Source organism: Stomoxys calcitrans, chromosome 3, assembly GCF_963082655.1.
Source record: "Stomoxys calcitrans chromosome 3, idStoCalc2.1, whole genome shotgun sequence".
Classification (NCBI taxonomy): Eukaryota; Metazoa; Arthropoda; class Insecta; order Diptera; family Muscidae; genus Stomoxys; species Stomoxys calcitrans.
In genome coordinates, this window is record NC_081554.1 from 14,642,524 (window position 1) to 14,656,216 (window position 13,693).

The window sequence follows — 13,693 nt, forward strand, 5'->3', positions numbered from 1 at the left end:
AGAAAATTTCATGGAAATTTTGTCTTTAGAGAAAATTTCGTGGAAATTTTGTCTTTAGAGAAAATTTCATGGAAATTTTGTCTTTAGAGAAAATTTCGTGGAAATTTTGTCTTTAGAGAAAATTTCGTGGAAATTTTGTCTTTAGAGAAAATTTCATGGAAATTTTGTCTTTAGAGAAAATTTCATGGAAATTTTGTCTTTAGAGAAAATTTCATGGAAATTTTGTCTTTAGAGAAAATTTCATGGAAATTTTGTCTTTAGAGAAAATTTCATGGAAATTTTGTCTTTAGAGAAAATTTCATGGAAATTTTGTCTTTAGAGAAAATTTCATGGAAATTTTGTCTTTAGAGAAAATTTCATGGAAATTTTATCTTTAGAGAAAATTTCATGGAAATTTTGTCTTTAGAGAAAATTTCATGGACATTTTGTCTTTAGAGAAAATTTCATGGAAATTTTGTCTTTAAAGAAAATTTCATGGAAATTTTGTATTTAGAGAAAATTTCATGGAAATTTTGTATTTAGAGAAAATTTCATAGAAATTTTGTATTTAGAGAAGATTTCATGGAAATTTTGTCTTTAGAGAATATTTCATGGAAATTTTGTCTTTAGAGAATATTTCATGGAAATTTTGTCTTTAGAGAAAAATTCATGGAAATTTTGTCTTTAGAGAAAATTTCATGGAAATTTTGTCTTTAGAGAAAATTTCATGGAAATTTTGTCTTTAGAGAAAATTTCATGGAAATTTTGTCTTTAAAGAGAATTTCATAGAAATTTTGTATTTAGAGAAAATTTCATAGAAATTTTGTCTTTAGAGAAAATTTCATGGAAATTTTGTCTTTAGAGAAAATTTTATGGAAATTTTGTCTTTAGAGAAAATTTCATGGAAATTTTGTCTTTAGAGAAAATTTCATGGAAATTTTGCTTTTAGAGAAAATTTCATGAAAATTTTGTCTTTAGAGAATATTTCATGGAAATTTTGTCTTTAGAGAATATTTCATGGAAATTTTGTCTTTAGAGAAAATTTCATGGAAATTTTGTCTTTAGAGAAAATTTCATGGAAATTTTGTCTTTAGAGAAAATTTCATGGAAATTTTGTCTTTAGAGAAAATTTCATGGAAATTTTGTCTTTAGAGAAAATTTCATGGAAATTTTGTCTTTAGAGAAAATTTCATGGAAATTTTGTTTTTAGAGAAAATTTCATGGAAATTTTGTCTTTAGAGAAAATTTCATGGAAATTTTGTCTTTAGAGAAAATTTCATGGAAATTTTGTCTTTAGAGAAAATTTCATGGAAATTTTGTCTTTAGAGAAAATTTCATGGAAATTTTGTCTTTAGAGAAAATTTCATGGAAATTTTGTCTTTAGAGAAAATTTCATGGAAATTTTGTCTTTAGAGAAAATTTCATGGAAATTTTGTCTTTAGAGAAAATTTCATGGAAATTTTGTCTTTAGAGAAAATTTCATGGAAATTTTGTCTTTAGAAAAAATTTCATGGAAATGTTGTCTTTAGAGAAAATTTCATGGAAATTTTGTCTTTAGAGAAAATTTCATGGAAATTTTGTCTTTAGAGAAAATTTCATGGAAATTTTGTCTTTAGAGAAAATTTCATGGAAATTTTGTCTTTAGAGAAAATTTCATGGAAATTTTGTCTTTAGAGAAAATTTCATGGAAATTTTGTCTTTAGAGAAAATTTCATGGAAATTTTGTCTTTAGAGAAAATTTCATGGAAATTTTGTCTTTAGAAAAAATTTCATGGAAATGTTGTCTTTAGAGAAAATTTCATGTAAATTTCGAAAATTGCCTAAAGGCTTTCAATGTCAACACTCACCTGTGGAATTTCGAAACAAAAGCGTCGTTCACCAGGAACTCATCCGAAGGATCGATATCCTTAGTTTTTGTTTTAGAATTTCGCACCAACAAACGTTGTGAGGGTTTGCCCATGGACAGTGATTGTATAGCCCTTTGCAGCTCACGTTCGGGTATATCAGTTTCTTGCAAGATTTCCTCATAGGTCATGACCTCACGATTATTGAAAAGCATCAATATGCACATCTGCAAAAGAGGCAAAAATGGACATATAGCGAAAGATAAAACCAGTGGTTGGCTTATGTCATTACCTGATACGTGGATACCGTTAAAATGTGTTTGCGTGTTGTTGTGGGTATAGCACATGCACCCGCGCTAGTCGAGGAGGACATACTTGAACTGGGGCCATCTTTGTCCGCAACAGCGGCGGCACTATCGGTTGGTTTGCGGCCATAAAATACAGCATTTAAGCAAGCATTTCCTAGGGAAAAATGATGTAGAAAAAAAGAATATTTGAAAATTTTGTAATGTGATTAGAGATAGACCATACCCAGTTGTGGCTGTAAGGTCAATTGACGTCCTGAATGCTTATCCAAATAAAATTTCTTAAATATTTCATATGCTTCCCTAGGAGCTGCTGGTATATTACAATTAGGCGTTGAAGTCTATGGAAACAAAAAAAAATAGACATCAATGAGTATGAGCTTAAATGGCTAGTAGGTGGATGGCTACCAACCTGTGTGGGCCAAAAACCGGTAGTTAATATCCTACATGTAAATTCTACGGACAAATTAATGTTATGATTTGTTATATAGGTTTTGAACTCCTCATTGGTGGTATTCGATATAGACATATCCTTGAACATTCCCTCCAATTTAGATGTGAATTGACAGCCGCACTCAGTCTGCAAAACAAAGTAAACATTTTCAAAGTGACAGGTGGCTGACATGGGTTGAGCGGGAAGAGGTTTACCTTCAATTTTGAAATCATGTTCTTTTCAAAATCATCTGAAACAGATTTATTGAGCAGCAAACGCTTGGCTAAATGAGTTTTGTAATAACGTTCAAACACATCCTTTTCCAGCAAGAATCTAAACAGTACCATGGTCTTATCGAGTATTACTTCAATTTCCTGTTCACTCATCTAAAGTAAAGGAAGAGGTGAAATTATTAAACCATTCTGGGAATTCTTTTTGTTTTTTTTTTTTCAACTTACTCCCTTGCCTCCCTTCTTCAGCTTATCATCTATGAACAGTGACAAATATTCCGGCGATTTGGAATTTAAATTAAGGAAATGCTCAAAATCCGAAGATATGACATTCTTAAAAAGCCGATCATTATTGAATGAATGATGCAAAAACTGATCAAAACGATCCTTGAGGTCTAGCAGATTTTGGACAAACGATATGGGATTTGTGCTGCCATTTTCCTCTTCCTTAACCAACATACGCCCCTGCTCCCTTAGATAGGCTGACATGGTGTCGGCAATAACTTTTAGACCTTCATCCTTCAAACGGGAAAATAATTTATATGTACAAGCCAAATCATCCGTTTTGGAGTTCTTAATCATATAGACGACACCGGAATTTTCCATTTCCACAATAGTACGCATATGTTTCTTGATAAGTTCATCTTCGACCACCTTCACAATACGCGGTTCAGTGTCTTTGTCCAAATAGAGAGCGGCTCGAGAAGATTCTTCTTGAATGCGAGACTGAAAAGAACAGAAAAAGAAATTAAAAACGCAATTGTGTTTAAAGACAATTCTTTTTTCTAAAGAAAAATTTCAGTGAAAAAAATTTCAGTGAAATTTTTTCTAAATTTTCTAAAGAAAAATTTCAGTGAAAATTTTCTAAAGAAAAATTTCAGTGAAAATTTTCTAAAGAAAAATTTCAGTGAAAATTTTCTAAAGAAAAATTTCAGTGAAAATTTTCTAAAGAAAAATTTCCATGAAATTTTCTCTAAAGATAAAATTTCCATGAAATTTTCTCTAAAGATAAAATTTCCATGAAATTTTCTCTAAAGACAAACTTTCCATGAAATTTTCTCTAAAGACAAAATTTCCATGAAATTTTCTCTAAAGACAAAATTTCCATGAAATTTTCTCTAAAGACAAAATTTCCATGAAATTTTCTCTAAAGACAAAATTTCTATGAAATATTCTCTAAAGACGAAATTTCCATGAAATTTTCTCTAGAGACAAAATTTCCATGAAACTTTCTCTATAGACAAAATTTCCATGAAATTTTCTCTATAGACAAAATTTCCATGAAATTTTCTCTAAACACAAAATTTCCATGAAATTTTCTCTAAAGACAAAATTTCCATGAAATTTTCTCTAAAGACAAAATTTCCATGAAATTTTCTCTAAAGACAAAATTTCCATGAAATTTTCTCTAAAGACAAAATTTCCATGAAATTTTCTCTAAAGACAAAATTTCCATGAAATTTTCTCTAAAGACAAAATTTCCATGAAATTTTCTCTAAAGACAAAATTTGCGAGAAATTTTCTCTAAAGACAAAATTTGCATGAAATTTTCTCTAAAGACAAAATTTCCATGAAATTTTCTCTAAAGACAAAATTTCCATGAAATTTTCTCTAAAGACAAAATTTCCATGAAATTTTCTCTAAAGACAAAATTTCCATGAAATTTTCTCTAAAGACAAAATTTCCATGAAATTTTCTCTAAAGACAAAATTTCCATGAAATTTTCTCTAAAGACAAAATTTCCATGAAATTTTCTCTAAAGACAAAATTTCCATGAAATTTTCTTTAAAGACAAAATTTTCTCTAAAGATAAAATTTCCATGAAATTTTCTCTAAAGACAAAATTTCCATGAAATTTTCTCTAAAGACAAAATTTCCATGAAATTTTCTCTAAAGACAAAATTTCCATGAAATTTTCTCTAAAGACAAAATTTCCATGAAATTTTCTCTAAAGACAAAATTTCCATGAAATTTTCTCTAAAGACAAAATTTCCATGAAATTTTCTCTAAAGACAAAATTTCCATGAAATTTTCTCTAAAGACAAAATTTCCATGAAATTTTCTCTAAAGACAAAATTTCCATGAAATTTTCTCTAAAGACAAAATTTCCATGAAATTTTCTCTAAAGACAAAATTTCCATGAAATTTTCTCTAAAGACAAAATTTCCATGAAATTTTCTCTAAAGACAAAATTTCCATGAAATTTTCTCTAAAGACAAAATTTCCATGAAATTTTCTCTAAAGACAAAATTTCCATGAAATTTTCTCTAAAGACAAAATTTCCATGAAATTTTCTCTAAAGACAAAATTTCCATGAAATTTTCTCTAAAGACAAAATTTCCATGAAATTTTCTCTAAAGACAAAATTTCCATGAAATTTTCTCTAAAGACAAAATTTCCATGAAATTTTCTCTAAAGACAAAATTTCCATGAAATTTTCGCTAAAGACAAAATTTCCATGAAATTTTCGCTAAAGACAAAATTTCCATGAAATTTTCTCTAAAGACAAAATTTCCATGAAATTTTCTCTAAAGACAAAATTTCCATGAAATTTTCTCTAAAGACAAAATTTCCATGTAATTTTCTCTAAAGACAAAATTTCCATGAAATTTTCTCTAAAGACAAAATTTCCATGAAATTTACTCTAAAGACAACATTTTCATGAAATTTTTTTTAAAAACAAAATTTCCATGAAATTTCTCTAAAAACAAAATTTCCATGAAATTTTCTCTAGAGACAAAATTTCCATGAAATTTTCTCTATAGACAAAATTTCCATGAAATTTTCCCTATAGACAAAATTTCCATGAAATGTTCTCTAAAGACAAAATTTGCGAGAAATTTTCTCTAAAGTCAGCTTTTTCAGTGAAATTTTCTGTAAAAACAGCATTTCATTAAAATTTTACGCGTAAAATTCTTCTCACCTCAACTTTCTTTAGATAAACACTAGCATTATTTTCGGCCAAAAACTTTTGTGATTCGAATTTATAAAACGATGCCGATTGGGACAAAAATGGTTTCTCAAAATCATCCTCATAGACTGAACGTGAATTGATGCCCAAAGCCATTAGCATTTGGCAAGCATTTTTAATGGCCAAGTGATTGATGGCCTCACCGCTGCGTTCATCCATTACCATATTTAAGAGAGTTTCGCGCAAGGCCTTCTGTATCTCTGAATAGCGAACAATCTAAAAAATGAGAAACAAAAACAAATTTTATTTATTATTGTAAGAAAGAAATCTTTTCCACTTACATCATCTCGAAATAGTATCAGCCCTAAATTATAAACATTTTCCACTTCTCGATTTTGCACATACACTCGATCCATATACATGAGTATGTCTCTTATCATTACCATTGATGTCTGATGATCCGTCCAGGCCTGATTCAATTTGGGCAAAAAGTTATTGTGCAAACTTTCCAGCACATCTTTGCGCACCTTCTCCTCCAGATGCTCTTTGACCACCTCACGCAAACCGAAATATAAACGATGGCCATATTTGTGCAGCACCATGTTGTAGGCATTGCGATAGAGTTGCTCAAATGAGAGGCCCGAATTGTTTTTCTTTTGAATTTCCTGTATGGCATTCTTTAAACTTGCCCATATGGTTTCCACATACTTCTCATCCATGGAGGCCTAGAGAAGACACAAAAGAGAAAAATTATGAAAAAAGGTAAAAAAAACTAACAATTTTAGCAAGGCTAATTTCGTCATATTTCTTGCAACAATATAAGCGGTAGGATCAGTAAGGTAGACCAACTGCAAATGCATATTTGTTCGATTGACAAGCAAGGGGAATACTCCACAGATGTAAATGATTGCTGTCTAATGCAAGTTTAAGCTCCTTTTTTATTGCCGAGTTCAAACGGAGCAGAGCGGCATTACTTAGCAATCCCATGGTAGCCGGTTTTACGTACCGGATTGGCCCTATGGAGTTCTTCATCAGTGTATGCTACAACAACAACTTAGCAGAGAAGTTTTACATAGTTGATTACCTTAGAAATGTCGCCAAAACTAGGAGAGGATAACCACCGCTGAACATTTTTTCTAAAGTTATGTCCGGCATTTGAACCCAGACGTTTAACACCAAAGCGAGGACTTCCTTATCTTGGTGCTACGGGGGCCTCCTATCGCAGATGTCCTAAAAGTGGGGGTCCAAAGTCGGCATCGTACAATCGCCACCCTATGGTAAGATCTCAATGCCTTCCGGAGGGTGCGAAATAGGGTATAAGTAAAGGTTAAACAAAGCCGGAGATTTTATCCCCAAAAAGTTCAACTCCATTTCCTTAGGCACAAGACCTTTCAAGTGTATATGATAGCAATGCAAATTTGCCCAAGAATATTCCCCTAAGGAACAGGAGCGAACCTCTCACATATCAATAAGTGCTGTCCTTTTCAAATTTAAGCTCAACGATAAGGGGCCTCCTTTTTATAGCAGAGTCCGAACGGTGACACCTCTTTGGGCAGAAGTTTTTACATGGCAAAGTACCTCAGAAATGTAGCCAGCATTAGTAAGGGCTTCACCACCGCTGAAAATGTTCCTGATGTTCACGCCGGGGTTTGAACCCAGGCGTTCAGCTTCATAGGCGGACAAGCTAACCTCTGCGGTGGCCACCATATTAATTAGTTAACCATAATCTACTTACAGGAATTTGTGCACTATAATTGATTTGAACTTTACTGGAGCTATCAATGCTATTGGAGAGATGGGTATTTGCAGTTTCCGAGATGCGTACTCTTCTAATGTTGCGTAAGCGCGAAATTCTAAATGGTCGTCCACGTTTCATACCAATTGAAATGTAAGTCGCACGTTCAGCGTATAAAAAAAAATATAGTGGGAGTGAAGTTTTTATTTTGTGACAGCAATGTCTAACAAAGAGGATAGAAATAACAGAGAACATTTGACAGCAAATGTCAAGTTTATAGGTGTCGTCAAGGCGTATTTAATAAGGTGGCCCCATCGGCGAATTCCTGCAACAAAACATCTTTTTTGGGAACTTGATATGTCAAAATTTGTAAACAGGGCGAAATTTGTAAATAGCGCGGCGATCGGTCCTATGGACCGGAGCGAGCTTTCTCACCTATAGGAGCCTGATGAGTATCGCAACCTCCACATGAACCACCATGATGGCAGGTTTAAATAGTTTTCATAAGGTTATTGTAACCGTAGATAGCTACCAAGTGAATGCTAACAAATGACTCAAATAGGAAGATTGTGATTAGAGATCAATCACCACAAGGAGGTTGTGTTCCCCCTTTTGGCTATTGGATATCTGCCGGATTTTCAGGTCATTTAAAGTTTGTTGGCTACGAGGATGACGTTGTCATCATAGTGTGTGGCCGTTCAAAGTGCATTTAAGTGTCAAGCAAGAAAAAACAAATTAAAAAAATTTCCATTAATTTTAGAGGCTTTACCCACAAAACTACCAAGATGGCAGGTAGGATGCTGTAGCGATAAAATAGCTACCAAGTGCAGACCAGGCTCAATTCCAATTGGGCTAGCATTCTTTCCAACTTCATGGGCGTGTGTCTCGATTGCAACCAGGGACTACACATCACATGCGTCAAATGTATGATCATCTATGATGGACATGAGGATTCCTCCTGAATTGAGTTCATACCATTTTAATGAGCAGGATAATTAGCCTACCACTAGCAAAGGCCTCAAATAGGAATGTTGTGATTAGAGCTCAATCACCACAAGAACGGGGTTTGTACCACTTTTTGAGGCTCTTGGGGGATTTTCAGATCATTTGAAAAGGAAGAGGTTACAGTTTGTTGGCTACGAGAATGACGTTTTAATCTTGGTGTGCGTTCGTTCGGAGTGCATATAGTATGCTGCCAAGATTGGCCAATGGGCTTGGGGTAAACCGCCGAAAGATTGAGTTGGTACTATTCACCAATATGAGGCAATTTGGTGTGTTCAGGGGACCACTCTAACATGTGGTGGTGCTGCCGCTCTCACTATTGATAGGGGTCCTTACAAGCCAGTGCAGTCGCGCTGGGCGCATGACGGATTTACGCATGATTTGTGGGGATGAGGAGTTATAGACGGTTGAGCACCTATTGTGGCACTGCCCCGAAATTGAGGGAATAGGCGCAGGACTATGGCTAAATGAACACCTTTTTTCTTGTCTAAATTATTTCCAGGCACATAGTCCTTTCGCCATGCTTGACCACGATAGGGACTTGAAACGGCAGATAGGATGGAACTACTCCAGCCAGCCAGGCTTCCATTAATATCATGCATGTTGGTTCCTTATCTTCTTCATCATAATATTTGGCATTGCAATGCCATAAATTTTGTTTTTCAGCACTTTTTAAATCTTTTCGAGGACGACACAGGGAACCTAGTTCCCAGTGTGAAGCTGATGGCGATTGAGGTTGTTAGACATTAACATTATAAAACCTAAGTTTGAGTACCGTTACAGCAGCAAACACAAAAATAAATGTAGAGACTTGTTTTGAAGTCTAAGGCGAATTCAAAAAGGAATTGACAAGTTCCATCAGCCGTGCTGATGCGGCCACCTTATTAAATACGACTTGGGTGCCGTTAATTATTTTATTTTTCTTCAAAGCAAGCAGCTCTGCCGAAAAAAATAAAATTTACAGAGAAAGAAATGAAATAAAAATACACATATTGGAAGCTAAGACTGAAGTGCATCAGTGATGGGCACACTAACACAGTTGAAAATAAAAACTAGCAAACTTCTTGTATATTGTGGTAGTCGTCGATGAAATCGCTGTACAAAAATTGAGCAAGATTGGTCAATAAATGCGCTTGCAGTGACCATAGAAGTGAAAATCGGGCGATATATATATATATGAGAGTTATATCAAAATCTGAACCGATCTCTATGAAATTCACCAGTAATGCCGAGAATCATTAGAAAATCTTTTCTGGCGAATTTCTAGAAAATCGGTTAATAAATGAGCACTTTATTGCAATATTTCTCAAAATCAGATGAACATTACACGGGAGCTACAGCGGTCAAAAAAAGTATTCATCATTCAATGTTTTTTTTTTTTAATAAGTCTACAAAAGACAATTGGAATAAAAACATATTAAACTAATGATGCAGTAGTGCTTGTGTGATATATATGTACACAATTTCATTGTTTTTAAAGAAAAAAATAGTATTTATTGGAACAAAAAGGGCCATTTTACAGCTGAACACAAAAAATTAAACAAAAAAAGTATTCATCATTGCAAAAAAACAAAAAAATAAATAACATAATTTAAAAAAATTAATACTTTGTTATTCGACCACCGCGTCTTATAACTTCTTTTAAACGGTTTGACATCGATTGGACTAATTTAGCGGTTATATTTTGGTCTATATTAGTCCATTCCTCCATTATCACCTGTTGCATTTGACTCTTGCTCGAAAAATTGCGCGTTCTCAATTTGCGTTCGAGATGTTCCCAAAGATGTTCAATTGGGTTCAAGTCGGGACTTTGGGGAGGAGTTTTAATGACTTTGGGGCAGTTATACAGCATCCACATCTTGGTATTTAAAGCAGAATGTTTGGGGTCATTATCTTGATAATATTGAAAGTTATTACCAAGCCCAAGTTTTACAGCACTATCTTTTAAATTCCTCTTTAAAATGTCAATGTAATACTTATGATCCATTACTCCATTAATAATTTCAAGATTTCCCGCTCCTGAAGCCGCCATACACCCTCAAACCATTAAACCACCTCCACCATGTTTTACAGTAGCAACTGTGTTTCGTTCTTCAAGCTCTGTATTTGGTTTTTTGTACACTATGACCTTTCCATCGCACCCAAAAAGATTAAACTTGCTCTCGTCTGCAAAAATGACTGTTTTCCAAAATGATTCGGGCTGTTTTACATACATTTTTGCGAAGTTTAGCCTTTTCACTCGGTTTATTTTATTTATAAAGGGCTTCTTACGTGCAGTTCTTCCTCTGTAACTATGCCTTTTGAGTGTATTTCGAATTGTTTGTGTAGTAACTTCCTTCCCTAAATATTCCATAGTGTTTTTACGAAGAATGGTCGCATTTGTCTTCGGAGTTTTCTGAACTTGCCGCACTAGCCAACGCACATCTCCAACTGAAAGTGCTTTTGGTCGACCAGATCTTGGTTTATTGTCAACAGTTATTGTCAACGTTTCTGTCCACTTTCTGATGATGGATTGTATAGTAGATCGTGGTCTGTTTAATATTTCACTGATATTTTTTTGAGTTAAACCATTCCTGTGGTGTTTTATTATCAAAACTTTTACCTCATCAGAAACCTCGTTTTGCTTACGACCCATTTTGACAAAAACTATATTTTCAATGAAATTAAATATTTGCTGTCAAGGGCAAAGCCTCCTTTACTAAATAAAACAGAAAAGGGGGATTCCCAAATAATATTTGAATTTGACTTTGATGATAGCACATCAGTGATGAATACTTTTTTTGTTCTGTTTTTGGTGTTATTATATAAAATTGCATTTTTTGCGCTAATTAAATTTATTTTTTGAATTTATTTTAAAACATATTACGAAAAATAAACTATTGCATAAAACTGCATTATTTGTTTACTTTAAATTTTCTTCAATTACCCAAAATAAGTGAATTTATTATCAATTTTGCTAATGATGAATACTTTTTTTGACCGCTGTATATCGAAATTTGAACCGATTTCGAGCAAACTTTACAGATATTGTAGAAGTCGTCGAGGAAAGCGTTGTACGAAGTTTTGGTAAGATTGGTCAATAAATGGGCTTGCAGTGGCTCTAGGAGTGAAAATCGGGCGATATATATATATGAGAGCTATATCTAAATCAGGACTGATCTCTATGAAATTCGCCAGTAAGGGCGGGAGTCATTAAAAAATGCTTCCGGCCAAATTTCGAGGAAATCGGCCAACAAATGACCATTTTATTGCATTATTACTGCACAGCGGACGATCATATATATGGGAGCTATATCGAAATCTGAACCGATTTCGAGAAAAACTTTTCAGATATTGTGGAAATCATCGAGGAAAGCGTTGAACAATGTTTTGGGAAGATTGGTCAATAAATGCGCTAACAGTGGCTCTAGGAGTTAAAATCGGGCGATATATATATATGAGAGCTACATCTAAATCTGAACCGATTTCGACTAAATTTTGTAGATATTGTGGAAATCGTTGAGGAAAGCATTGTACATCTTTTTGGGAAGATTGGTCAATAAATACGCTTGCAGTGGCTCTAGGAGTGAAAATCGGGCGATATATATATATATATGAGAGCTATATTTAAATCTGGACTGATCTTTAAGAAATTCAACAGTAATGTCCAGAGTCATTAAAAAAGCTTCCTGCCAAATTTCGTGAGAATCGGTTAACAAATGACCATTTTATTGCATTATAACAGCAAATCGGACGAACCTATATATATGGAAGCTATACCTAAATCTGGGCCGATTTTTTCCAATTTGAATAGGCTTCATCTCTAGGCCGAAAAACATGCCTGTCCTAAATTTGAAGACGATCGGGTGAAAACTGCGACCTGTAGTTTGTACACAAATTAAAAGGGACAGACGGACATAGCAAAATCGAATCAGAAAGTGATTCTGGGTCGATCGAAATATTCATCAATGGGTCTATCTCTCTTTCTTTTTGGTGTTACAAACAAATGCACTAAGTTATAATACCCTGTACCACAGTAGTGGTGTAGGATATAAAAATGTGTTTATATGACTGGCAGTAAATCCCCAGTGAACCAAACGTTCAGGATTCGGGCAGAAGTCGAAAAATTTATCCCAATTCGGAACCGAAGTCTGTGTGAATTTTTAATGAAAAATATATGGAGTCGTAGACACGACTTCAAAATGAAATGTCGAAGGGAAATCTGATGTTTCTGCCGATGTTTCTGAGAGAATTCTTCCAGAATTCTAAACCAAATTATGGGAAATTCGGAAGGGAAATTCGTGTTTCCGTTAAGACTTCTGACCGAATTCTGATGTTGAGTATTAATGAATAAGGATGTGTTTTCCGACTTGTCTTATCGATTTCTGACGAATTTCAGAATAAAAATGTTTAGAATTTGGTTGTAAGGACTTGTCTTATTGAATTCTAACCAATTCAGACTGAATTCTTACATAATTTGAATGTGTTTCCGACGTTTCAAATTGCAAATTTGCTTTTGAACATTCCATTAAGAATTTCCTTTTATAGCGAGTCCATATCTCATATACCCTCCATATTTTTCAAGTTCTTTGAATTAGTTTTTCAAATATATATAAGCTTCGGCCGGGATTCGAACCTGGGCATACGGGGCAAAAGCGTGAGCGATTGCCGTTGTCTTAGCGTTCGAAGCCATCAATACAACTTCCAACAGATGATCAAAATCATGTGTGGTACGGAAGAAGTCCAATTTACCACAGACAGAATGTCTGCCATTACACAAAAATACATGCATTGGGAAAAGTACAGCTAATAAGCAGGGTTGTCGAGCTTGCTTAATGTGGTAATTGTATCATAGATGCGTTTTCGCAATTAAATACGATTCAAATACAAAATAGCAACGCACGACCCTTGAATCCATCACACCTAATATGGTTAAAAAGTCTTCTAACCACAGACGAAACGCGTCCCATAGTGGTTGATGTGTGTTGCTATCCTTGGCTTTCCTTTCCATTTGCATCGATCATTGAGCTCGTCTCAAAAGAGAAACAGACACAAATTATATATAAGCTTTATGAAATGAAACCGATATGGACCGTACTAGTCATCGTACGTAGTTATAGAAGCCATAGAAAAATATCACCTCGAAAATTTCAGGCAAATTGAACTAAAATTTCGCCCTTAAGAGGCTCAAACCACACTTTACACAGTAATCGGAAGATTGGTTTATATGGTGGCTATACTAGGTTATATATTGGGTTGCCCAAAAAGTAATTGC

The 13,693-nt window shown here is 33.9% G+C and overlaps 1 protein-coding gene across 5 annotated transcripts in view; it reads right to left on the reverse strand.

The window, feature by feature from the left end:
- Positions 1 to 13,693, reverse strand: part of LOC106095486 (cullin-3) — a 35,257-nt gene that overhangs the window by 11,850 nt on the left and 9,714 nt on the right. For 4 of the 5 annotated variants that reach the window (XM_059365917.1, XM_059365918.1, XM_059365919.1 and 1 more), the window contains 8 exons: positions 6,044 to 6,427; positions 5,715 to 5,978; positions 3,020 to 3,517; positions 2,777 to 2,947; positions 2,541 to 2,708; positions 2,355 to 2,469; positions 2,116 to 2,285; positions 1,827 to 2,050 (listed from right to left, as the gene is read on the reverse strand). In XM_059365917.1, the coding sequence (XP_059221900.1) occupies positions 1,827 to 2,050; positions 2,116 to 2,285; positions 2,355 to 2,469; positions 2,541 to 2,708; positions 2,777 to 2,947; positions 3,020 to 3,517; positions 5,715 to 5,978; positions 6,044 to 6,427 (1,994 nt within the window). Of the gene's footprint in view, positions 1 to 1,826; positions 2,051 to 2,115; positions 2,286 to 2,354; positions 2,470 to 2,540; positions 2,709 to 2,776; positions 2,948 to 3,019; positions 3,518 to 5,714; positions 5,979 to 6,043; positions 6,428 to 7,437; positions 7,616 to 13,693 lie in introns of those variants that run through there. The other variant, XM_059365915.1, reaches the window with a different exon arrangement.